This window comes from Haliotis rubra, unplaced genomic scaffold, assembly GCF_003918875.1.
Source record: "Haliotis rubra isolate DU_JTF1 unplaced genomic scaffold, ASM391887v1 Scf1555, whole genome shotgun sequence".
NCBI classification, from domain to species: domain Eukaryota; kingdom Metazoa; phylum Mollusca; class Gastropoda; order Lepetellida; family Haliotidae; genus Haliotis; species Haliotis rubra.
The window spans coordinates 44,000-69,348 of NW_025765509.1; the positions used below are offsets into that span (position 1 = coordinate 44,000).

Below are 25,349 nucleotides of genomic sequence, written 5' to 3' on the forward strand. Positions count from 1 at the left end.
TGTGCGATCCTCCACACTGTCCATAATGCTGGCTTTATGTTGCAATCAACCTGAATCTTCAGCAGCCTCAGGTGTTTTGTGAGAGAACTTATCAGTCTTATGGCTGTCTTCAGAACTGGGTTTGTCCAATGTTTGTGGCCTGTCATCATGAGGTGATTCTTCCTCTCCATCAAAAACATTGTCTCTGTTTTGACTTGTACTTGCCTCTTGTGATTTTGAACCTGGATCAGCTGGAAGTGAATGTGACTGTTGCCTTTCCTGTAATGTTTTTTGAGTTTTAAGTTCCATGCCACTAAATTCATCTGTCAGGTTATTTACATCATCACTTCCATTACCAGCAGATGCCATTGTAATCTTTGAGCTTCCTTGAAAGAAAAAGGGAAAGAAAGAAGGACTCATCAGTTAACTATGATTATCAAGGCAAGAATATGTACAAACATAACAGAACTTCCATGGCACTGTAGCTCACATGGAGACAAAACACCAGCGCCTTGAGCATGCACTAGTGCGTGGATATGTGCCCTATATAAATATCCAATAATAATAATAACAAGAAGACAAAGTCATCAATATCCCCTGCCACGGCAAAATACTCTTCATGATTATGTCTACAAGTTTTGATTATGTCAAATATTTAGGTGTGTATATAGAAAAGTGGAAGGAGAGTATTGAAAGGTTTTTAAAGTTCTGCTCCAGAAAGCACTGTCACCAATTTTGAGTTTATGTCAAACTTGTTGCCATGGAAATGCCAAAATTATTTTATTCAGATATCCAAAACTACCAAAAGGCACCAGTACACCACCAGATCCATGTATGTGCCAAGTTTGATGAAGAAACATTGAACGGATTTAGAGTTCTGCTCCGAAAAAAGTGCACTACCACTAATTTCTGTTTTAGTCAAATTTGTTGCCATGGAAATGCAAAAGTATTTTATTCAGAATTCCAAAACTACCAAAAGGCACCAGTACACCACCAGACCAATCTATGTGCCAAGTTTGGTAGAGAAATAGTGAATGGTTTTAGAGTTCAGCTCCGGAAAAGTGTACTACCACCAATTTCAGGCTAAGTCAAACTTGTTGCCACGGAAAAGTCAAACTTGTCGCTTGTTGCCATGGAAAAGGCAAAAATGTTTTATTAAGAATTCCAAAACTACCAAAAGGCACCAGTACACCACCAGTACACCATCCATGTGTCAAGTTTGGTGAAGAAATATTGAACGATTTTAGAGTTCTGCTCCGGAAAAGACATGTGCACGGACGCACGGACGGTGTCCATTTTAATACCCCCCGCAAAACGCGTTGTGGGGATAATAATATGCAGTCGGCAGTTTTAAATGTCAAGTGAGTGAGTATGGTTTTACATTGCTTTTAGCAATGTTCCAGCAAAATCACTGGGGGACACCAGAAATGCGCTTCATACATTATACCTATGTAGGGAACCAAGTCCAGGTCTTCGGCGTGATGAGCAAACACTTTAACCACTAAGCTACCCACCATCCCTTGAAAATGTCGAAAAAGCCAGCCATTTAACAAATGTCACTGTCAGCACTGATGTTCAAATATTCTCAGCATAAATGACTGGGACAAAATATGTTTTAACTCAGTGACATTTGAGTGCTGTTTATAATGACATACTATATTTCTACATCGTACCCTCTTGTTCCATTCTAAGGTATGCATAATTCAAACTAGGTTACTAGTCATGCTATATGCAATATTACAATTTATTCCCATGTCTGGAGTGCAGTTTATAATGGCATACAATATTTCTACATCGTACCATTATTTAAGAAATACTCTTCGCTCTACCACCATGTATAGTGTAATAAAACTACTTTTGCCCTGAACTATTATAGTTAAAGCACAAGGACGCTTTGGCGTCCGAAAGTGCTTTAACGCTATAATAGTTCAGGGCTTAAAGTGTGTTTTATTACACTATACATGGTGGTAGAGCTTAACTGTATTTCTTTTCTAAGATGCCAAATTTAATACTTTCTAAGGATAATTACGATTAATTTAAGGCAGAAAACAAACGACGGTGTCTGTGACCTACATTAACAATCCTCGCGACAGGGCTAACTGGCTATTGTTCTATTGTTGTGTCTGCCCCTATGTTAAGACAACGTTACCAGAAAAAACAAATGATAACAGTTTGATGACGGGTTTACGCTCGCTTTAAATATCTTCTCTGAATTATTATAATTACATCTGTAATTAACGAAACCATATGGGGCAATATGAACGCTGCATTTCTACTACCAACGTAAGTTTAGATCAGTACATCCAGAGGAAGTTGAGTAGTCGTTGACATTCCACGATTGCATTGTGGGAATAAACCTTGGCGAACGCTACCGTGTCGCTGAAAACTTGTTAGTCGAAATGACACATTTTAACCGGTCGTAAAACATAAACATAATGTTTTCACCAGTGATGTCAGCTGCGTGAAGCAACAGCAAACCAAGAAACGGGATGCAACGGGGTAGTTTACTGTAGGAGGCCGTACGAGGCGATGACAACTGACATGCATCGTGACGTCGCTTACATTGTGACGTAATGTAAAATGGTTCGATCACGAGGGGGCACACTAGAATGGCGCAGTGACGGGAAAACGTCATTCAATTGTTACGTCATCAAAAAACTATACCTTTATTGTCTGATAATGTATTTTTTTTTCGATTGTTCTAACCGCTAGGCATCTTAGAATCCACTCTAATGTATGCATAATTCATGTACTATGTTACTAGTCATACTATCTGCAATATTACAATTTATTCCCACGTACTGAGTCATTGTTTACACCGGTCATATTATCTGTGGTAGGGTCACAGCTCCCGATGTTATTACCTACTATATCCAGGCTATGCGCGATGCCGTGATATTGTTAACTCAACTCGAAAGTAGGCACACGCGCTAGCTGCTTTCCTTCCACATTTCTCGCATTGCCATTGTGTTGTTTGTTCTCATGATACAGTGGTTTACTTTTGCCGCCCACCTATCCCTAAACCTTGAACAGATTGCAGATTGCCTACGGATATCGCGGCGTTGTTGTGATTGAGAGACTGCATCGCCAGTCAGGTGTTAGCAGCATGGAAACTCAGCCGCATAAAGACGATTAGCGCACGCAGCAGCACAGCAAGTCGAGCTGAATCGTCGTTCCAAGATGACGGGGCAGCAGGAGTAATACCCAACAGGCGAGAACGCGATACCGATCAACCGTTCCAGACACCTATGATCCCAATCCCAAGAATTGGTACGTAGGCCAATTATGCTACCGAATCAGCGAAGAAACTGGGAATTACGCATCTGCCATTTTCGATAGCAAAAGCACAGCTTCTGCACATCTACACAAAGAACATGCGCAATTTCACGCTGACAGGAAGTGATCGGCCACATTCGTGAACAGACAGCGGGACAGTGGTTATCATTCTTATGTGCCAACATTTCTTATGTGCCAACATTTGCATTACAGTAAAGTGTATATTATATTAGTTATCTCAGTACCAATCTTCAAGCGACAGTGGTTACCATTCTTATGTGCCAACATTTGCATTACAGTCAATGTGTATATTATACTAGTTATCCCAGTACCATATAACCTGTTGCTATTTTTCAATCATTAATCCATTTTTATTATTATACTGCTAGTCTTTGTAGTTGTAGCTCGTCCCCCCATTTACATGTCCAGCCTTATTGTGGGGGCTGGAAGTGGCAGTAGTTAGCTTTGTTTAGTTACTTCACAACCAATGTTCTATGTCCAATAATATTCCATTGTGGTATTATTTTCAGCAGTTCATGATAGTCTTACCAAATAGCGTGGTCATAGCGCTGTCATATAGATATCCATCCATATTGTTCAAGCCTGCTAGGCTACTTGTTACTTTTGGGGGATTCTCATTCTTCATAATTCATCATTTCATATGGAAGTTATCCACTCATTCAGGCGGATTATCTTTCCCCAAAATCTATAAGTACTATATACCTCTTGCTAAGGTATCCAAGCCAGGCATCCCTGCTAGTGGGAGCAATAGGGAGGCAAGCTACCCCCAACTGGTTTACAGCCTTCTATACGACAACTATAGTCATGTAACACTCTAATTACATGTACTCCACTTATATTACAAGAAGCCTGTCGAGCAACCCTCAAACAGGCTCTAATGCCTTGTTCTGGGCCTCGACAGGTTCCCTAATGATATACATGTCATACTCTAAGTACATGCTATATATCCAGCAAGAGAATGCCCCACTCCAAATATATATTGTGTAAATTATGTAAATAAACTTTGTAATGCATATCTCCTCTTGTGTTGTGTGTCACTGTAAATTATAACTCAGAGACATTTGAGTGCTGTTTATAATGACATACTATATATTTCTACATCGTACCCTTTTGTTCCATTCTAAAGTATGCATAATTCAAAGTAGGTTACTAGTCATACTATATGCAATATTACAATTCATTCCCACATCTGGAGTGCAGTTTATAATGGCATACAATATTTCTACATCGTACCGTTATTCCACTCTACTAACGAAAACATCTACATGTAAACAATTCATAGACTTCGAGCCCTTGAGGCTGTTCCTACAACAGTACTACAGTTACTTTACCCTCGTAAAACTCCACACAGAAAATCAAAACAAAGTGATGATAGTTTGTTAACTCATTAAGCCCGTGAGCCACTTCACTACTCAACACCTGGAACCCCTCGCTGATTGCCCTGCTCGCTGTTGCGAAGCTAATTAGTGCTATTCACACCTGATTTCCCTGGCAGGTTTCGGGGACGACTATATCCCACTGCATTACATGCCGGTGGGATAAAAATATGGTAGATGGGGGTCCAATGCATATGAATCCTCCATTCGTTTGCCAGTAATCATTTAGCACAAACTAACAGATATATTTCCTTTCACTTGTCTCACTCTTTTCAGTGTGGCTGATTGGGTCATCCTATATGGCCAGAGCTCAACGTTCGTCTGGGACGCTTTGGCGTTGTACGTGGTTCGTTCGTGGGGGGATGAGATGGAGGGAACTGGTCCCAATCTTCAAGAGGGAATGCGTCGTTCGACCCCATCCCGCGGTGCTCGTAATCCACCTCGGATCTAATGATATGGTACAGACCATGACCAGCCTTCTCTACCTCGACATCTTTGAGTCGCTGCTGCGGGTGCAGCTACTGCTGCCCAACACGAGGATCTTGTGGTCAAACATGCTACCGGTCGCCACAGGAGCTGGTGCAAGCCCGTCACTACTCGCCATTGAGGGGGCCATAAGACCCTCAACAGTCGGGTTGGGAATCGCGTGAGGGAGCTGGGGAGAGTGCAAATAAGGCATGACATTGAAAGTGCTGACAGTTTCATGTTTTCATGTGACGGCGTCCACCTTTCTCCGCGTGGCCTGCAAGTTTTTATCGAAAACATTAACTGTGCTGTGCTGGCTGCTGTGAAATCCCCTTAAACACAGGTACCTTGTTAAGGCAAGCTATGGTGGGAAACAACCGGGTGAGTTAATGGTCATTTGTGTGGCTCGGCACGTGCGTGCTTTAGTGGGATTCTTGGAGGCCTTAACATATTATAACAATGTTCTAAATTTAGGGGTCCTACTTTTAAGTTGGATCTTATTTTCCCTCCACTTATCAATGGTGGGGACTATTTTGGCATATAAATAAATTCCTGCTTCTCAGCGGACGTATATCTGTACCTATCATTTTGCTGCTGCTGCAACTTCGTTTGCCAATGCTATATTCTGCGGGTGCAACTTCGTTTGCCAATGCTATATCCTGCTGCTGGTGTCTACCCGTGAGTAAGCCTCGATTTAACTCCTCTTCCATAGTTATTAAGTTAGGGGCTCCTCCAAGAACTGGGCCGCGGCCATGACCATAAACCCACAACAATTTTTATTATTTGTGTTGTATGCGCTGACGTCAATGCACATTGCAAATAGCAAAGGCACAACTTAAGGATCTGTTTGATATATCTACAAAGTTTTGTTCAAAATATTATCTTGGTTTTGAGTTGTGTCTCGAAAAGAAAGCAATCCTTACTTTTTGAGACCAAAACATTTCAATGGAAACCGAGAAAAATAAAATGCCCAAAATCTGAAAAATAGCAAAAGGCACCACTTAAGGTTCTGTTTGATATATCTACCAAGTTTTGTTGAAAAATATTGAACGGTTCTTGAGTTATGCTTCGGAAACGAAGCCCACCCCTCACTTTTGGGACTGAGTCCAAAATGTTTCCATGGAAACCGGGAAAAATAAATATGCCCAAAATCTGCAAATAGCAAAAGACACCACTTAAGGTTCTGTTTGATATATCTACCAAGTCTTGTTGAATAATATTGATCGGTTCTTGAGTTATGCTCAGGAAACGAAGCCACACCTCCCTTTTGGGACTAAGTCCGAATTGTTACCATGGAAACCGAGAAAAATAACAAGAGTCATCAGCAGATGACATATCCCCCCGGACCCCACATCTTTGAATGAACAAAACAACTGACAGTTACTTAAAGTCCAGCTTGATTTTAGACTGAGTGCAAATCGTTTCCATGGAAATCATGAAAAAATAAACAAGAAGACAAAGTCATCAATATCCCCCGCAATGGCAAAATACTCTTCATGATTATGTCTACAAGTTATGATTACGCAAATATTTAGGTGTGTATATAGAAAAGTGAAAGGAGAGTATTGAAAGGTTTTGAAAGTTCTGTTCCAGAAAGGAGCACTATCACCAATTTCAGTCTATGTCAAACTTGTTGCCATGGAAACGCCAAAATATTTTATTCAGAATTCCAAAACTACCAAAGAGGAACCAGTACACCACCACACCAATCTATGTGTCAAGTGTGGTGAAGAAATAGTGAACGGTTTTAGAGTTCAGCTCCAGAAAAGAGCACTACCACCAATTTCAGGTTAAGTCAAACTTGTTGCCATGGAAACGCCAAAAATATTTTATTCAGAATTCCAAAACTACCAAAAGGCACCAGTACACCACCAGATCTATCTATGTGCCAAGTTTGGTGAAGAAATAGTGAACGGTTTTAGAGTTCTGCTCTGGAAAAGAGCACTACCACCAATTTCAGGCTAAGTCAAACTTGTTGCCATGGAAATGCCAAAAATATTTTATTCAGAATTCCAAAACTACCAAAGAGGAAACCAGTACACCACCACACCAATCTATGTGTCAAGTGTGGTGAAGAAATAGTGAACGGTTTTAGAGTTCAGCCCCAGGAAAAGAGCACTACCACCAATTTCAGGTTAAGTCAAACTTGTTGCCATGGAAAAGCCAAAAATATTTTATTCAGAATTCCAAAACTACCAAAAGGCACCAGTACACCACCAGATCTATCTATGTGCCAAGTTTGGTGAAGAAATAGTGAACGGTTTTAGAGTTCTGCTCTGGAAAAGAGCACAACCACCAATTTCAGGCTAAGTCAAAGTTGTTGCCATGGAAACGCCAAAAATATTTTATTCAGAATTCCAAAACTACCAAAAGGCACCAGTACACCACCAGATCTATCTATGTGCCAAGTTTGGTGAAGAAATAGTGAACGGTTTTAGAGTTCTGCTCTGAAAAGAGCACTACCACCAATTTCAGGCTAAGTCAAACTTGTTGCCATGGAAATGCCAAAAATATTTTATACAGAATTCAAAAACTACTAAAGAGGAACCAGTACACCACCACACCAATCTATGTGTCAAGTGTGGTGAAGAAATAGTGAACGGTTTTAGAGTTCAGCCCCAGAAAAGAGCACTACCACCAATTTCAGGTTAAGTCAAACTTGTTGCCACGGAAAAGCCAAAAATATTTTATTCAGAATTCCAAAACTACCAAAAGGCACCAGTACACCACCAGATCTATCTATGTGCCAAGTTTGGTGAAGAAATAGTGAACGGTTTTAGAGTTCTGCTCTGGAAAAGAGCACAACCACCAATTTCAGGCTAAGTCAAACTTGTTGCCATGGAAACGCCAAAAATATTTTATTCAGAATTCCAAACCTACCAAAAGGCACCAGTACACCACCAGATCTATCTATGTGCCAAGTTTGGTGAAGAAATAGTGAACGGTTTTAGAGTTCTGCTCTGGAAAAGAGCACTACCACCAATTTCAGGCTAAGTCAAACTTGTTGCCATGGAAATGCCAAAAATATTTTATTCAGAATTCCAAAACTACCAAAGAGGAACCAGTACACCACCACACCAATCTATGTGTCAAGTGTGGTGAAGAAATAGTGAACGGTTTTAGAGTTCAGCCCCAGAAAAGAGCACTACCACCAATTTCAGGTTAAGTCAAACTTGTTGCCATGGAAAAGCCAAAAATATTTTATTCAGAATTCCAAAACTACCAAAAGGCACCAGTACACCACCAGATCTATCTATGTGCCAAGTTTGGTGAAGAAATAGTGAACGGTTTTAGAGTTCTGCTCTGGAAAAGAGCACTACCACCAATTTCAGGCTAAGTCAAAGTTGTTGCCATGGAAACGCCAAAATATTTTATTCAGAATTCCAAAACTACCAAAAGGCACCAGTACACCACCAGATCTATCTATGTGCCAAGTTTGGTGAAGAAATAGTGAACGGTTTTAGAGTTCTGCTCTGGAAAAGAGCACTACCACCAATTTCAGGCTAAGTCAAACTTGTTGCCATGGAAATGCCAAAATATATTTTATTCAGAATTCCAAAACTACCAAAGAGGAACCAGTACACCACCACACCAATCTATGTGTCAAGTGTGGTGAAGAAATAGTGAACGGTTTTAGAGTTCAGCCCCAGAAAAGAGCACTACCACCAATTTCAGGTTAAGTCAAACTTGTTGCCATGGAAAAGCCAAAAATATTTTATTCAGAATTCCAAAACTACCAAAAGGCACCAGTACACCACCAGATCTATCTATGTGCCCAGTTTGGTGAAGAAATAGTGAACGGTTTTAGAGTTCTGCTCTGGAAAAGAGCACAACCACCAATTTCAGGCTAAGTCAAACTTGTTGCCATGGAAACGCCAAAAATATTTTATTCAGAATTCCAAACCTACCAAAAGGCACCAGTACACCACCAGATCTATCTATGTGCCAAGTTTGGTGAAGAAATAGTGAACGGTTTTAGAGTTCTGCTCTGGAAAAGAGCACTACCACCAATTTCAGGCTAAGTCAAACTTGTTGCCATGGAAATGCCAAAAATATTTTATTCAGAATTCCAAAACTACCAAAGAGGAACCAGTACACCACCACACCAATCTATGTGTCAAGTGTGGTGAAGAAATAGTGAACGGTTTTAGAGTTCAGCCCCAGAAAAGAGCACTACCACCAATTTCAGGTTAAGTCAAACTTGTTGCCATGGAAAAGCCAAAAATATTTTATTCAGAATTCCAAAACTACCAAAGAGGAACCAGTACACCACCACACCAATCTATGTGTCAAGTGTGGTGAAGAAATAGTGAACGGTTTTAGAGTTCAGCCCCAGAAAAAGAGCACTACCACCAATTTCAGGCTAAGTCAAAGTTGTTGCCATGGAAATGCCAAAAATATTTTATTCAGAATTCCAAAACTACCAAAAGGCACCAGTACACCACCAGATCTATCTATGTGCCAAGTTTGATGAAGAAATATTGAACAGTTTTAGAGTTCTGCTCTGGAAAAGAGCACAACCACCAATTTCAGGCTAAGTCAAACTTGTTGCCATGGAAACGCCAAAAATATTTTATTCAGAATTCCAAACCTACCAAAAGGCACCAGTACACCACCAGATCTATCTATGTGCCAAGTTTGGTGAAGAAATAGTGAACGGTTTTAGAGTTCTGCTCTGGAAAAGAGCACTACCACCAATTTCAGGCTAAGTCAAACTTGTTGCCATGGAAATGCCAAAAATATTTTATTCAGAATTCCAAAACTACCAAAGAGGAACCAGTACACCACCACACCAATCTATGTGTCAAGTGTGGTGAAGAAATAGTGAACGGTTTTAGAGTTCAGCCCCAGAAAAGAGCACTACCACCAATTTCAGGTTAAGTCAAACTTGTTGCCATGGAAAAGCCAAAAATATTTTATTCAGAATTCCAAAACTACCAAAAGGCACCAGTACACCACCAGATCCAATCTATGTGCCAAGTTTGGTGAAGAAATAGTGAACGGTTTTAGAGTTCTGCTCTGGAAAAGAGCACAACCACCAATTTCAGGCTAAGTCAAAGTTGTTGCCATGGAAATGCCAAAAATATTTTATTCAGAATTCCAAACCTACCAAAAGGCACCAGTACACCACCAGATCTATCTATGTGCCAAGTTGGGTGAAGAAATAGTGAACGGTTTTAGAGTTCAGCTCCGGAAAGAGCACTACCACCAATTTCAGGCTAAGTCAAACTTGTTGCCATGGAAATGCCAAAAATATTTTATTCAGAATTCCAAACCTACCAAAAGGCACCAGTACACCACCAGATCTATCTATGTGCCAAGTTTGATGAAGAAATATTGAACAGTTTTAGAGTTCTGCTCCGGAAAAGACAAATGTGCACGGAAACACGCACGCACGCATGCACGCACGGACAGAGTCCATTTTAATACCCCCCGAAAAACGCGTTGCGGGGGATAATGACAAAAATCTGCAAATAGCAAAAGGCACCACTTCAAGATCTGTCTCACATATCTGCCAAGTTGTGCTCCGGAAACGAAACCTACCCCGCCCTTTTGAGACTAAGTCCGAATTGTTTCCATGGAAACTGAGAAAATAATAAATCACAAATATATGCAAATAGCAAAAGGCACCACTTTGGGATCTGCCTCACATATCTGCCAAGTTTTGCTGAAAGATACTGAGAAGTTTTGAGTTGTGCTCCGGAATCGAAGCCCACCCCATCACTTTTGGGACTAAGTCTGAATCGTTTCCATGGAAACCGGGAAAAATAAAAATGCCCAAAATCTGCAAATAGCAAAAGGCGAAACTTTAGGATCTGTTCGATATATCTACCAAGTTTTGTTGAAAAATATTATACAGTTTTTGAGTTATGCTTCGGAAACGAAAGCAATCCTTACTCTTTGAGACTGAGTCCAAAATGTTTCCATGGAAACCAAGAAAAATAAAAATGCCCAAAATCTGCAAATAGCAAAAGGCACCACTTTAGGTTCTGTTTGATATATGTACAAGACTTGTTGAAAAATATAGAACGGTTCTTGAGTTATGCTCCGGAAACGAAGACAAACCCTCACTTTGGGAGTCCGAATCGTTTCCATGGAAACCAAGAAAAATAAAAATGCCAAAAATCTGCAAATAGCAAAAGGCACCACTTAAGGTTTTGTTTGATATCTACCAAGATTGTTGAAAAATATTGAGCAGTTTTTGAGTTATGCTCCGGAAACGAAGCCTACCCCTCTTTAAGACTAAGTCCAAAACGTTTCCATGGAAACCGAGAAAAATGAAAATGACAATAATCTGTAAATAGCAAAAGGCACCACCTTAGGTTATGTTTGACATATCTACCTATTTTTGTTGAAAAATATAGAACGGACTTTGAGTTATGCTCCGGAAACAAAATGATGACGGACGGACGGACAGATGGACGAGGCGACGACTATATCCCACCGCATTACATGCCGGTGGGATAAAAATGAAAATAATCTGTAAATAGCAAAAGGCACCACCTTAGGTTATGTTTGACATATCTACCAATTTTCGTTGAAAAATATCGAAAGGTCTTTGAGTTATGCTCCGGAAACAAAATTATTATGGACGGACGGACAGACGGACGAGGTGACAACTTTATCCCACCGCATTACATGCTGGTTGGATAAAAAGGCTAATATTTGCATAGTACTACTAAATTGGTTGAAGTAATAGGTACAGTGCGATTTTTAAAAGTACGACACACATGTGCGTCTCTCGCTGAATAAAAGGTGCTTTCTGTTAACGAAAATATGTGGCTCTCGCTGTGAGAAACTGCCAATTACCTGCCCCATAAACACGTCTCTCGCTGTGAGTAGCTGATTAATTTGCCCCATATATGCGGCTCTCGGCCTTAATGAGTTAAGTAACTTATTTATTTTGGAGACCAACGTTATGAAACTTTTTCCAGAGTTGGTCCTTATGTTTCCATTACATGCTGCGTTGAAATGAACAGATTTGGATTGTGATTCATTGATATCATTTGGACCCAAACAGAGTATAGCATATCAACAACCGACAGCCTGAGAGCTTCCACATTTTCATGTACCTTGGTAATGTTGATATTGGAAACAGAGTGGTACTGTTGATTTATGCCATTAGGTTCATGAATACCCACAAAGTAGGTGAGTATTGAAAGGTTATGATTTAAAGTTCTGCTCCGGAAAAGAGCATTACCACCAATTTCAATTGAAGTCAAAGTTGTTGCCATGGAAACGAAAAAAAAAACAAGAAGACAAAGTCATCAATATCCCCCGCAATGGCAAAATACTCTTCATGATTATGTCTACGAGTTATGATGAGGTCAAATATTTAGGTGTGTATATAGAAAAGTGGAAGGAGAGTATTGAAAGGTTTTTAAAGTTCTGCTCCGGAAAAGAGCACTACCACTAATTTCAGTTTTAGTCAAACTTGTTGCCATGGAAACCCCAAAAATATTTTATTCAGAATTCCAAAACTACCAAAAGGCACCAGTACACCACCAGATCTATCTATGTGCCAAGTTTGGTGAAGGAATATTGAACGTTATTAGAGTTCTGCTCCGGAAAAGACAAATATGCACGGATGGACGCACGGATGGACGCACGGATGGAGTCCATTTTAATACTCCCCGCAAAACGCGTTGCAGGGGATAAAAATTTTATTCGGAAATCCAAAACTACCAAATGGCACCAGAAAATCACCAGATCTATCTATGTGCCAAGTATGGTGAAGAAATATTGAACTATTTTGAACGGTTTTAAAGTTCTGCTCCAGAACAGACGAATGTGCACGGATGCATGGATAGACAAAGTCCATTTTAATACACACACACACACACCCTCTGCAAAATGCGTTGAGGGGGATAATTAATTAAAGGTGTTTGTGGGAACCCTTCTAATATCCTGTTATTAATTTTTGTTTTATTGAAACCAATGTCTGCATGTCCATGTAGGTATGTAGTCATGGCCCCAATTTCAAACAAGACACAAACCTAGCATAGGAGGAGAATCCTGTTTTTATTAAAAACTTGACATTATGGTGGACATTGGCTTCACCAACCTGCAATATGGCACTAGATGTTCTTGTCATTATAAATGGTAAGGATAATCAACCATGGTTCCAAAGGTAGATACTAGAGCAGGTACGACGGAATACATGTAACCTGAGTGAGTGAGTGAGTGAGTTTAGTTTTACGCCGCACTCAGCAATATTCCAGCTATATGGCGGCGGTCTGTAAATAATCGAGTCTGGACCAGACAATCCAGTGATCAACAGCATGAGCATCGATCTGCGCAATTGGGAACCGATGACATACATGTAACCTGAAGGAGCAATAGTTATTGATGATTCTTTAGCAACAAGACAGAAAGTGGATACTGATAGGCTTCCAGTATTTATCATGAGTGAGGCTCAAGTAGTCCAAAGCGTGCAGTTCAGACACTCTAACTGCTTGTGCTGTATTGTTTAGAAACATTCTATCCGGCAAATGCTTTTCCATGAATGTATCTGCCCCTGATACTGTGACTTTTCGTCCTCCATTTCTACATCTCCCAGTCTTGCCTTTAGTATTGTAGTACCATATTTCCTCTAATAAGTGCCAGGCCTCTAATTAGCACTGGGGGTAAAGCAGCTCATTAACCATTACGGTAATTAGACTCAGTAAGCGCAAAAGCGCCACGTCTGTAATAAGCGGAAGGAAATACAGTATACATCATGCTACCTCATAATAACAATGCGCTGGGTACTACTTTCAAGTGAGAAGCGTCGGGAGGCTGTACCTTTGAATTGTAAACCTGCTCTATTTTTTCCACATGTAGCAGAATGTAAATATTGTGTATTTTAAACCTAAGTATATAATTTAGTTAAGCACTATAACAACCCTTTGAATTAACACAGCACTCTACTAATCCTTACAGAGCTACAGATAACTTTTTGGGTCATTGAGTTATGTACTCCCTTGTGTTCATCTCAATTGGGTATCCTAATTTTCCTTTGAGTAACCAAATAAATTGTACTCACCTCAATCAAACTCATTTGGGTATTTTGCCATTTTCCATTAATTTTAAAAATATAATATAGCTTAAATAATAGTGTTTGTGATTTACCTTTGATATCTAATATGAGAAACGATAAGAAAGACTGCAATATGTCAAGCTCATGTCCTAAAATAGAGCCTCTCAATATGTCAGCTATTTTATCTATCCACCGGTACGCAAGCTACGACTTGACATTTTTGTGTGTACGCATGTAAGATCACATTTATTGAGTATTTACACAACTTCAAGCGTACTTGTACGCAACAGACTTAATGGGAATTGGGTTTTCAGATAAATGTTTGCGTAATTTACGCAGATACGCAGCTTATCTGTACCTCTGTCCTTAGGTTAAGTTATGTAAGCCTGCATGGGGTTCTATTTTGCTTCAGACTCCTGGTCCAGTGCTGCCACGGCTGGGCCAGTGATTGATTTGCTATTGTTTCTAGAGCATGTGACCAGATCTGGAGTTTTATGTACTCCAACATTCTTTTCCCTGGTCACTGCTACAATTTCAACTCTGTCTCCTTTATCGCAGCACTGCAAGTTACTGTAGATGTCTTTGTATGTATATTATCATAAGGAGGTTAGGATATGATGGCTTAATCATTTTACTCATGTCTGAAATATATTATGTGTTGTAATATCATCTACATGATGATATCATGTAATATTTTATGTGCTTAATATCATGACACACTGTTATGTATTATTATTATTACACGTTTGGTTAATGTAGACTATAGTGTATCTGAGGCCCAGATAATCTGCGTATCCAGGTAAAATACGCATAGACAATTTCCAATTATGCATTGAAAAATAATTGTTGAGGTTAGATCATACGCAAAAAGTTTAAAACAAATGCGTATGGAATATATTTATAAAAATCGCTTGCGTAATGAAAAAGACATGATTGCTATCAAGTTGTACTGTTAGTATAGGACTAATGTTGTACTGTCAGTACAGGATGAGTGATTTTTTATGAAATCATTTCCATTATACATGCACTTAAGTTGGTTTTGATTAGGTATGACATAGGGCAGTACATACCTGCTTAGTAAACTTACTCAATGACAATACTTAGGTGAGTAAAATGACTGAAATACGCACATATTTGAAAGCAGTGGGTAACGGAAAATAAAATACCCACACAACATTTGTAACACCCACTCCAAAAAAATACAGTGGGTACAGTACCCACATGAGCTGAATCTTATCTCGAGCTCTGGTGTATAAATTGTAGATTAGGTGTGTGTGTGCGTGAGCGTGCGTGCGTGCGTGCGTGTGTTTGTGCGTGCGTGCGCGCATTGGATATATATTGTATTTAATTGTGATATTTTATTATTAAGTCTTTGAATCACTCATTTGCCACTGGTGGGTTAGACTGTGGATTACCTGCGTCCCTGAGACGAGGTTAGTATTTGTGTGTCAAGGAAATGCATGGGTTATGTTCTAAATGTTGTTACATATCAGATTTTTATCTGTATGACTGTAATTTGTAATATAGGCTTATATTTATACTTAGATTGAGTAACCCTTGTGGTGTACAGAAAATGTTAAATATAATTATATGTTTACTATGTACTTGTTGCTGGATACCAGTAATTTGAGATGTTTATGTTTTGTTTCAAGGGTTTTATCACCTGATCCATCCAAGACAATAAATCCCTGAACCCTTTATAAGTATTCGTATGTGTTCAATCTTGACGTGATACCACTGTTACACACATGAATTGCAAGATGTAGTGGGAATGAGGCAGTTCGTATTCCCCATTTATAATAAACGAAAGGTCAAAATAATTGTTTGAACACTTAATGCACCAAAACTGAAACAAAACAGTAAACCCAATGGAAAAATCCCCCACACTGTACATTCACCGAAAGTGTGAATGATAACTTAGCTTCTATGAATGTCTTCCCGATAATGGAAGCTATTTCTAAATAATAACTTTTAACCCCCTGGCTGGAGCTCTGTAGGGATGTCTTTTTTCCTCAGCAATATGTCTAACTGTACCGCCGATGTTCAACTGATTAACGCTGTCGTGAGCTATGACCACGAAATGCACGAGATTTTAAAACCCACGTGTATATACGCATAGCAACAGGGTGTATTCACGTGCGCTGACCCAAGCTAAAAAAAACCCATCTATTTCCTTCTGTTCAAGTAGCCATTACAGTTAATTGAACAAACAGCCCTTGCATTTAATGTTGATTTTGACTGGTTAAAAATAAAAACAATTCAAATGAAAAATCCATGATGTGAATTGAATGAGTAACCTCACATATCATGTTTAATGTCACTGACTGTTTTTTCCACAAGTTTATTCATTCTCAATAGGGTGTTCAGAGCTGGTTTTCTGCATGCTGCATTTGGTCATTCTCTTTGTCAAATTTGTTTATTACGTGACATTGTTTCACTTTATCGTATCCTGATGTCTGCTTATTCTTTCTGAATTTCTGGCTTTTAGATGGTTTGTAAGTTAGATGAAAACACTCAGGTCTTCTATTTTCAACCCCAAACCATGTTTTAACTACAATGTCACACCTACCATCTATGTGTTTGTGAGAGGCGGTGGGGTAGCCTAGTGGTTAAAGCATCTGCTCCTCATGCTAAAGACACGGATTCAGTTCCCCACATGGGTACAATGTGTGAACCCCATTTCTGGTGTCACCATCCATGATGTTACTGGAATATTGCTAAAGCTCGTAAAACCATACTCATTCACTATGTGTTTGTGGAAACTTAATTTAATAATTCTCATATTGGCTTGTTTTTCACTAAACTGCCATAGTATTTGATGCAAAAATATTGCCTTGGAATGTAAGCTCACCTGGCTTTGTAGTCAACAGTCATGTACACCTGGTAATCTTAATCCCTGCACATAATACAATGCCTAGCAAAAACAAATTAAAACTGAAAAGGTACATAAACTTGTCTAGAGATTTTAACTGCAAATTTGACATCTTCACTGACAAAGTTGTTTTCTCCTATTGTTCATGCGTAGCGAAACAACGTTATTTTTTTACCACCAGTTAAAACGTTCATCAAAAGTGTAACCTGTAGATAATCTGGCCTCCTTCTCCAGAGTGCTTTGTTTGGTCCTCTTAAGTCGGCTTATCTATGGTAATATAAGGTAACTAAAGGTGTTTTCAGTAATCATACTGAAAGTGTTTCTTCATAAAGACAGAGGACTCAAAATTATCACTACATTATAATAACTTAAAGAATAATGTCTTCAAAGGGAGAAATATACATGCAAAAGTTCCGACTACTAAGATTCAATACAGAAGAAAAGACATTTTCATTGTACACATTATTGTCTCTCTGTGCTTGTTCCCATGTTTCTCAACTCACCCTTAGATTCATTTTAAATATAGATTCATTACTATGTTTCTGATTGACATACCTACTACTGCTTTGCCAAAAACTACAACTGATAGAACTGACGATAATGCCATTCTACGAATAATCATCATCTGTTCCCATTCATATTCCTATCCTTTATAACGTTAAGGGATATGATTTGTCATCCTTCCATGACCATGATACCAATAAAAGAGCAGTGAGTCTTGCAAATATTTTTTGGGATAACTGTAATAGTTCTGCAGAAATGCAACAAAAAGTTTTCAAATTTGTTTATGTGGAGGTCACAATTGCAAGATCATATGTACCATACGTCTCAGTATCAACCAAAGTAGGACTTTCAGATACAATTGCATAAGACCCTGGAACATTATGGATGTGGGGTCCCTGGGACTCATACCCTTAATTTTCAGGGGTTCTGGACAACAAAATGGGGGTCCTAGACACTTAAATATTATTATTATTACTGTTATTTGTATTGTGTATCATGATCATCGCATTGTTACTGTTATTAAATTGCAAATGATACTATAACCAAGCTAGTAGCAAACTCAGCGATAACCTTTTTTTGACGTGATTGGAATTTCAACAAAAAGTACTTGGACTTTTTCTGCGTCCCTGTGGATGCGCTTATAAATTTTGTTGCGTGCTTTGTCAAATTTTATGCATATAGGATGCAGGAATTTGTGTTCTGCAAATGCCTGCCACATATTCATACACCAATTGCATCAGCGTTAACACATGGTCTAATGGACGGTGACAAGCAAATAATAAGAAAATCACAGAGACACAAAGAAAGCAGGGCATACTTTAAAGAAATGAAAACAAGAAAAAACTTTTTTCTTAATGAAATATGAGTATAGCCACGGTGGTAATGCCAGAGCCTCAAGCATTCTAGACTTCAGTCGACCCCTTACACTTCCAAACATGGAATATAAGGAAAAGTGAGTAAAAAGGACAAGGTTTGTAACAACATACTGATGACTGTAGAAATTTACCTGGTGGCCCATGATGCTCAGTGGAAGCTCCAGTGCTTGACGCTCCCCCTTCAGCGCCTGCTGGTCCGTCTTTATCATCAGCAGCTCTTGTGATAAATGAATCCTGCACAAGGTGTGCACTCCCAGGATGGGTGTTTTGTGAATGGGACATCCTTAACTGAAGCAACAAAAGCCGTTGCTGAAACAACAACAATCTGGTCTCCTCTGCATCAAACTAATAAAGTAATTAATATCTTCTTCAAAGTAAGTATTTGTGTTAAGTAATCTATGGAACGTGCTCCCATGTACCCCATATCCCCCTGGCCCCCACATATTTGAAAGAACAAATCATCTGACAGTTACTTAAAGTTACAGCTTGACTTTTTTTTAAAGTAAGTCCAAATCGTTTCCATGGAAATCATGAGAAAAAAAAATGACAAAAATTTGTAAATAGCAAAAGGCACCACTTTAGCTTATGTTTGATATATCTACCAACTCCTGAAGAAAGATATTAAACCGTTTTCGAGCTGTGCTCCGGAAACATAGGTCACCACTCCCTTTTGAGATTAAGTTCAACTTGTTTCCATGGAAACCAAGAAAATGAAAAATGACAAAAATCTGCAAACAGCAAAAGGCACCACTTTAGGTACTGTTTGATATACCTACCAAGTTTTGTTGAAAAATATTGAACGGTTTTTGAGTTGTGCTCTGGAAACAAAACCAATCCCTCCTTTTTGAGACTAAGTCCGAAACGTTTCCATGGAAACCAAGAAAAATAAAAATGCCAAAAATCTGTAAATAGCAAAGGGGAAATCACTTTACGTTCTGTTTGATATATCTACCAAGTTCTGTTGAAATATATTGAAGGGTTTTGCAGTTATGCTCCGGAAACAAAATGATTACAGACGGACGAGGCGTCAACTATATCCCCCCCGCATTACATGCCGGGGGGATAAAAACATGCAAATAGCAAAAGGCACCACTTTGGGATCTGCCTCACATATCTGCCAAGTTTTGCTGAACGATATTAAGAAGTTTTCCAGTTGTGCTCCAGAAACGAAACCCGCCCCTCCCTTTTGGGACTAAGTCCGAATCGTTTCCATGAAAACAAAAAAAAAAGCATAAATCACAAAAATCTGTAAATAGCAAAGGCACCACTTAAGGATCTGTCTCATATATCTGCCAAGTTTTGCTGAAAGATAATAAGAAGTTTTCCAGTTGTGCTCTGGAAACGAAACCCACCCATCCATTTTGAGACTAAGTCCGAATTGTTTCCATGGAAACGGAGAAAATAATAAATTGCACTTTTAGTGGTAAAGTCATCTTGTCGTGTTGCCTTCGACTAGGGCCATTGAGTTCTTGAAATTTCACAGGCATATTTCAGTTTTGCCTAACTTGTGAAAGACCTTTACACTAACGCTTAGTTCCTGAATATATATAATTCTGATAGGAACCAATATACCCATTTAAATTGAAATGAAGCCTCACTGATTTAGGAGATTCCTGGGAAAACCTAGACTTGCTTCATTTAGGACTTAAGCATTGCAGCGAGGGCTAGGCATTAGAGAAAATAATGTGGTTCAGGGACTGTGAGACAGACTAAAAGGCTGTATAAGCATGATGAGAGTTTGAGTGATACCAAATTTTAGTCACTGAGGTGAAACGAAAGACATCTTGAATACATAGGTGTCATGAGAAACCTTTTCTGTTTTCATCCTTGCAGTATTTCAGCATAATGAAGACTGGTTATGAGTAGTTCCCGGTACAAATTATCAGGAATTAAATGCAAGGACTTTTTTGGACCATTCAAGGCACAAAAAATAATTTAAGGCCCTAGATAAACATATACAACATAAGCAGTTGAACAAACATTTGCTCGGTCAATTACACATGGGACTGATCATGACCATCAAAGGGAAATAACTTTTGGCTACATCCCTGTGATGGGAAAAGTTCGCTTCACAATGGAGATTAATTAATACACATTTTCATTGCATGGAACTTCTTATGTATCACTTTTCTGTATTACAGTAAAGTCATAACTTGAAAAGTTAAATATATATTATTGCCTTTTTGGGCAAACTACCTGCAAAAAAGGCCTTTTCAAGGCTTAAATGAATTTACGACATTTTTAAGGGTAAAACATTCTTCAAATTTCAGGTTTTCAAGCCTGTGCATACCCTGTGCAAGATGTAAACTTTGTAATTAACTTATTATAAGCATTACAAGAAAAAGAAACTACTTTCATATCGACACTGATTTATTTAAGCAATGATAATTCCATTACACAGTCTAAATGCTTCTGAAATTGATAATTTAAACTGAATACTCAAACACTATGCTATGGGAGAGGAGCACAATTATGGTACGATAGCTTTACTAAACGTTATCAACCAATTTTTAATTTTCACTAGTTAAAATTTGCAAATGTATTTTTCCAGTAGTTTAAATACTGTGCAAGTATTAAACTTACACAGAAAAACGCAAATTGCAAAATTTGAGCTAACAGTGATCGAATTAATGCTTTCTACAATATCCTAGCTGCATGACTAAAATTATTCAAGTAATACACACCAGGGCTTAATGGAAAAAAGCAATAAATTTAACCAACTCAAATCACCCGAAACCGATTTTTGAACTCCATCCAGGGCTCCAGATATGTGCTGTATTGGCGTATGTACGGATAAAAAATATGCACGATACGGTAGGCAATAATTTAGAAAACGTAGCAGATACGCAGCACAGCAATGGTGTATGGTCTTAGAATCGTTTACAGACGTATTTATCTGAAAAAGTATTGTATTAGTGTTTATTGACCTGTTTACACAAGAGTAGCAACGTTGTGGTGCATATATGAAACGAAACACAAGATTACTGATACAACATTAAATTCCAGTCAGTATTCTAAATGTACTCTTAAGATTTTCCAGTACTCCTATATAGAAAAAATAAGGAGTACATACTCCTGATGTTGAAAAATTATCTGGAGCCCTGTCATCAAACTATTTATTGGTAGCACTCTCCGATCTCACAGCTTAACATGCATGGGTGTGGCAAGTTTGAATGAAACGGCACATGATAGGAAAACTTGTTTAGTATAACATAGTTTGTGGGAAGATAATACATGCATCTGTCAAACAATGTCTGTATGTTCAAACCTATTTTCACAAAAGCACACCTACATTATCTGTCTTAGGGTCTATGGAACCCTTAAAATTCCATTTCTGTCTCTGGTTAAATATCATATTTTAAACCAGTGATGAGATAATAGAAGTATTCTGCCACTACTTGAAACTCTCTATTGCTTATAGTGTATACTCAAAGGGTCAGAGAAAACTCCCAAGAAAATACTGATGCGAGTCATCAAAACAGTAACAAATTTCAATGAACATAACAACAATTTTCCCAAAATATTTAATCAGTAAGGGAAGGAAACATGTTTTACATCCTGTTCTTGATTACTATTCAGTTATATCAGTGTATGAAATAAGCCAAAACTCCAGCCAGACATCAGGGCTGGTGTACCTTCAAAATGGATTCAACCAGACCAAATATGGTGATTTTGATCAGATGTATGGAACATCCAAAAATTTAACACACCATTGGGCGAGCTAGGAGTAAATTTTGACCGTCCGTCAGAAATCTAGCCCGTCTCGGACGGTCGGACGGGCCTTATTTCAAACAGTGGTTATATCTTTTACACGCTGAATTTGACGTAGTATCTCCACAATAAATGTGTATAGTAGCCTAAATCGTGTAGCCAATTGGCATGTAGGCACTAGCCATCATTGTGGTAAACTTTCTTACAAAAACAGACACCAGATACCATATATACTGATAAATGGTCTCTGCAAAAAAGCATGAATTTCACAGTTTTTTTTAAATATCATATTTTAAACCAGTGATGAGATAATAGAAGTATTCTGCCACTACTTGAAACTCTCCATTGCTTATAGTGTATACTCAAATGGTCAGAGAAAACTCCCAAGAAAATACTTTAAAAAAAAACAACCACTGAACAACTAAAATCTTGTGAGGAAAAATAACAGTTATTAGATCAATTAACATGCTGCAGACAACTGTATAAAAAAACATAATGCATGACATTGTACACCCTTACTCCGATAGACTTTCAGAACATTGTAACAAATAGACCAGAAAATTACATTGTTCAATCAAACATAAAATTTTGAACATTACAAAGAAAAATAATTACATGTATTCACAAATGAATACAAACACAAAAAGAAGACAAAGTCATCATTATCCCCCGCAACGGCAAAACACTCTTTATGAATATGTCTACTAGTAATGATTACGTCAAATGTTTTGGAGTGTATATAGTGGAAGGAGAGTATTGAAAGGCGTTTAAGATCTCCTCCATAAAGGAGCACTACCACCAAATTCAGTTGAAGCCTAACTTGTTGCCATGGAAATGCAACAAGATGACATCTTCATAGTCACAGCCTAAGTCACGTTTCCACGGAAACCACAAAAAATAAATTTGTATCTGGCACCTCTATGGATCATGCTTGATCTGTGTACCAAGTTTGATGGAGCTAGCATGTATAGTTTAGGAGATCTGCTCCAGACAAGATGACATCCTCATAGCCACAGGCTAAGTCACGTTTCCCGTGGAAACCGCAAAAAATAAAATTCATACCTGGGTCTACACCCAAAAAGGCACATCTATGGCTTATGCTTGACATATGTACCAAGTTTGGTTAAGTTATCACAAATAGTTCTGCTTCGGACAAAGTGTGATGGACGCACGGACGGACGGATGGATGGAAGGAAGTTGTTCCTATATCCCCCGCAACAACGAAGTTGCGGGGGATAAAAACAATACTAATTTGAATGCAATATTCATTCACTCGTTCTACTTTCATAAGTTCCACTAATGTTTTTTTCTATTTTCGCAACTGCCTCCATTAATGAGTTTATTCAAACTGTTACAACCCTGTGGAATAAATGTGGTAGATTATTCTCCCTTTGATTATTATGACAAAATTTCCAACAAGATTTATGAATTCAAGGGTTTCATTAATAACATACTGAACAACTAGCAACACAACAGTAATGTGCAAAACATAAATACAAAAACATTATTGTCACAGACAATTGTTGTCAGAATTTGAAATGCAAGACTTTCCTAAGCAATGTCTATGACGATTAAAACATAATTATATGATATAATCCATGACAACTTGGGTTATGTTACGAAGAAATCAGGTAAAACAAAATGAAGACAAACAAGTAAATGATGATTAAAACATAATAATAATATAAGCACTGATACTTGGTGCTCAACAGTAAAGAATATACCACCATACGATGCTGACTTGTGGAAAGGACCAGGTGTATCTATTGTTGTCATCACAGTGAGAATTTACAGTGTGGCAAACATTTCCAGGATTAAAATATCTGCTCTTTTGTCTTGTACTTTACCTTCAGGTGAGCTAAGAGAAAACTGGTTGTTTGGATTGTTGTGTTGAAATGATTACACTGTATACTGATACCCAGATTCAGAGGCAATTGTTCACATCATTCTCTGGTTTGATTGCTTGTGAATTTACCTTTGTATAGCTTTAGATTAAGGCTGTGTAACAACACTACTTGTTCTATCAAGCCTAGAAGAGTTGCCTCCCTTGGCACACTGCCAGCACCAGACTTGAACCAGTTAGATTGCAGCCATTTTGCCTACTTTCTCTTTGATAAACTGAAAGTGAAATTAAACAATACTATTAAATTTAATATAAAAAAATATCAGCATTAACATTACACAAAGATGTCTTCTTTGAAACCTTCTTTATCAGTTTATAAGTTGTGTTAATACTGTAAACATTCAGAAATACTAAAACAAACACTATTCTTTTACATTACTGTCTGCATAACCAGTGTGTGAAATAAGGCCCGTCCGACCGTCCGAGATGGGCTAGATTTCTGACGGACGGTCTACATTTACGGCTAGCCAGCCCGATGGTCTGGTAAATGTTTTTAGATATTATACATCTGAGTAAATTCACCATAGCTTGGTGTCTGGTCTGGTTAAATCCAAGTTGGGCTGGTAACATTTTCAAGTTACCAGCCCTGATGTCTGGCTGGGGTTTTGGCTTATTTCGATGAACCATGTATGTAACTGTTGTAAAGACACTTTTTGCTAAATATTAATATATTTTAGTACATTTTTGTCAGATTGCATAAAGTAGGCAAAACGTCCATATGATATTAAACGTGATATTACTACAAGAATATGTAATTATAAAAGAGCATTTCCATTTTCGGTTTGGAAAGTATGGGCTGAGAAATTACTTACTGAATGACCAGTTCTGCTTGTGAGCTCAAGGGACTGTTTGATTGAAAATTCACATTGTGACGCTTCCCATAGTAAAACCTCATCACAATGCACATTTTAGTTTGACTAAACATCTGTCTAATGCTACCCACCTGAATATGTGCGATGACACCTGCCCAAGAAGGCGCCCGACTTGATTCCAAGTAGGACCTCTTCTCCTGAAACTTCGATTTTGCTGAAGCGAAAATGAAAGTTGCCATTCGTCACATGCACAAATTCGACCAATCAACTATCCTAAAATACGGTATATAAATGGCTGCTTGGTTTTCCCCAGACATACAGTTATTCTCAAGAGCAGTTATTTCCCTTAGTATAAAGAATGTTTCCATTTATACTTTTTCTGTATGCAGTTCTGTAAACCTGTAAACAAATATACAAGAATAAAACCGTTCATTTGGTCCATATATATATATATTTCATGTGCAATTTCAAAGATGGTATTTAGGACTGCTCCAATTGCTTGTTAGCTTATTCAGGTCATATATTCACTCGTGACA

The 25,349-nt window shown here is 38.3% G+C and overlaps 1 protein-coding gene across 1 annotated transcript; it reads right to left on the reverse strand.

The window, feature by feature from the left end:
- Nucleotides 1-45: 45 nt before the first annotated feature.
- Nucleotides 46-25,044, reverse strand: LOC124270883. Its single transcript, XM_046705945.1, has 3 exons — nt 24,945-25,044; nt 18,519-18,675; nt 46-365 (listed from the first exon to the last, which is right to left on the reverse strand). Exons 2-3 carry the CDS (start codon nt 18,667-18,669, stop codon nt 46-48), a joined length of 471 nt encoding a protein of 156 aa, XP_046561901.1. The 5' UTR covers nt 18,670-18,675; nt 24,945-25,044.
- Nucleotides 25,045-25,349: the final 305 nt, after the last annotated feature.

Bases quoted from the DNA above. Each gene is read 5' to 3' on its own strand.
- LOC124270883 (XM_046705945.1), bottom strand. From the start codon at position 18,669: ATGTCCCATTCACAAAACACCCATCCTGGGAGTGCACACCTTGTGCAG. The intron at 366-18,518 runs GTAAATTTCTAC...TTTTCTTTCAAG, and splicing joins TGAGCATCATGGGCCACCAG to GAAGCTCAAAGATTACAATG.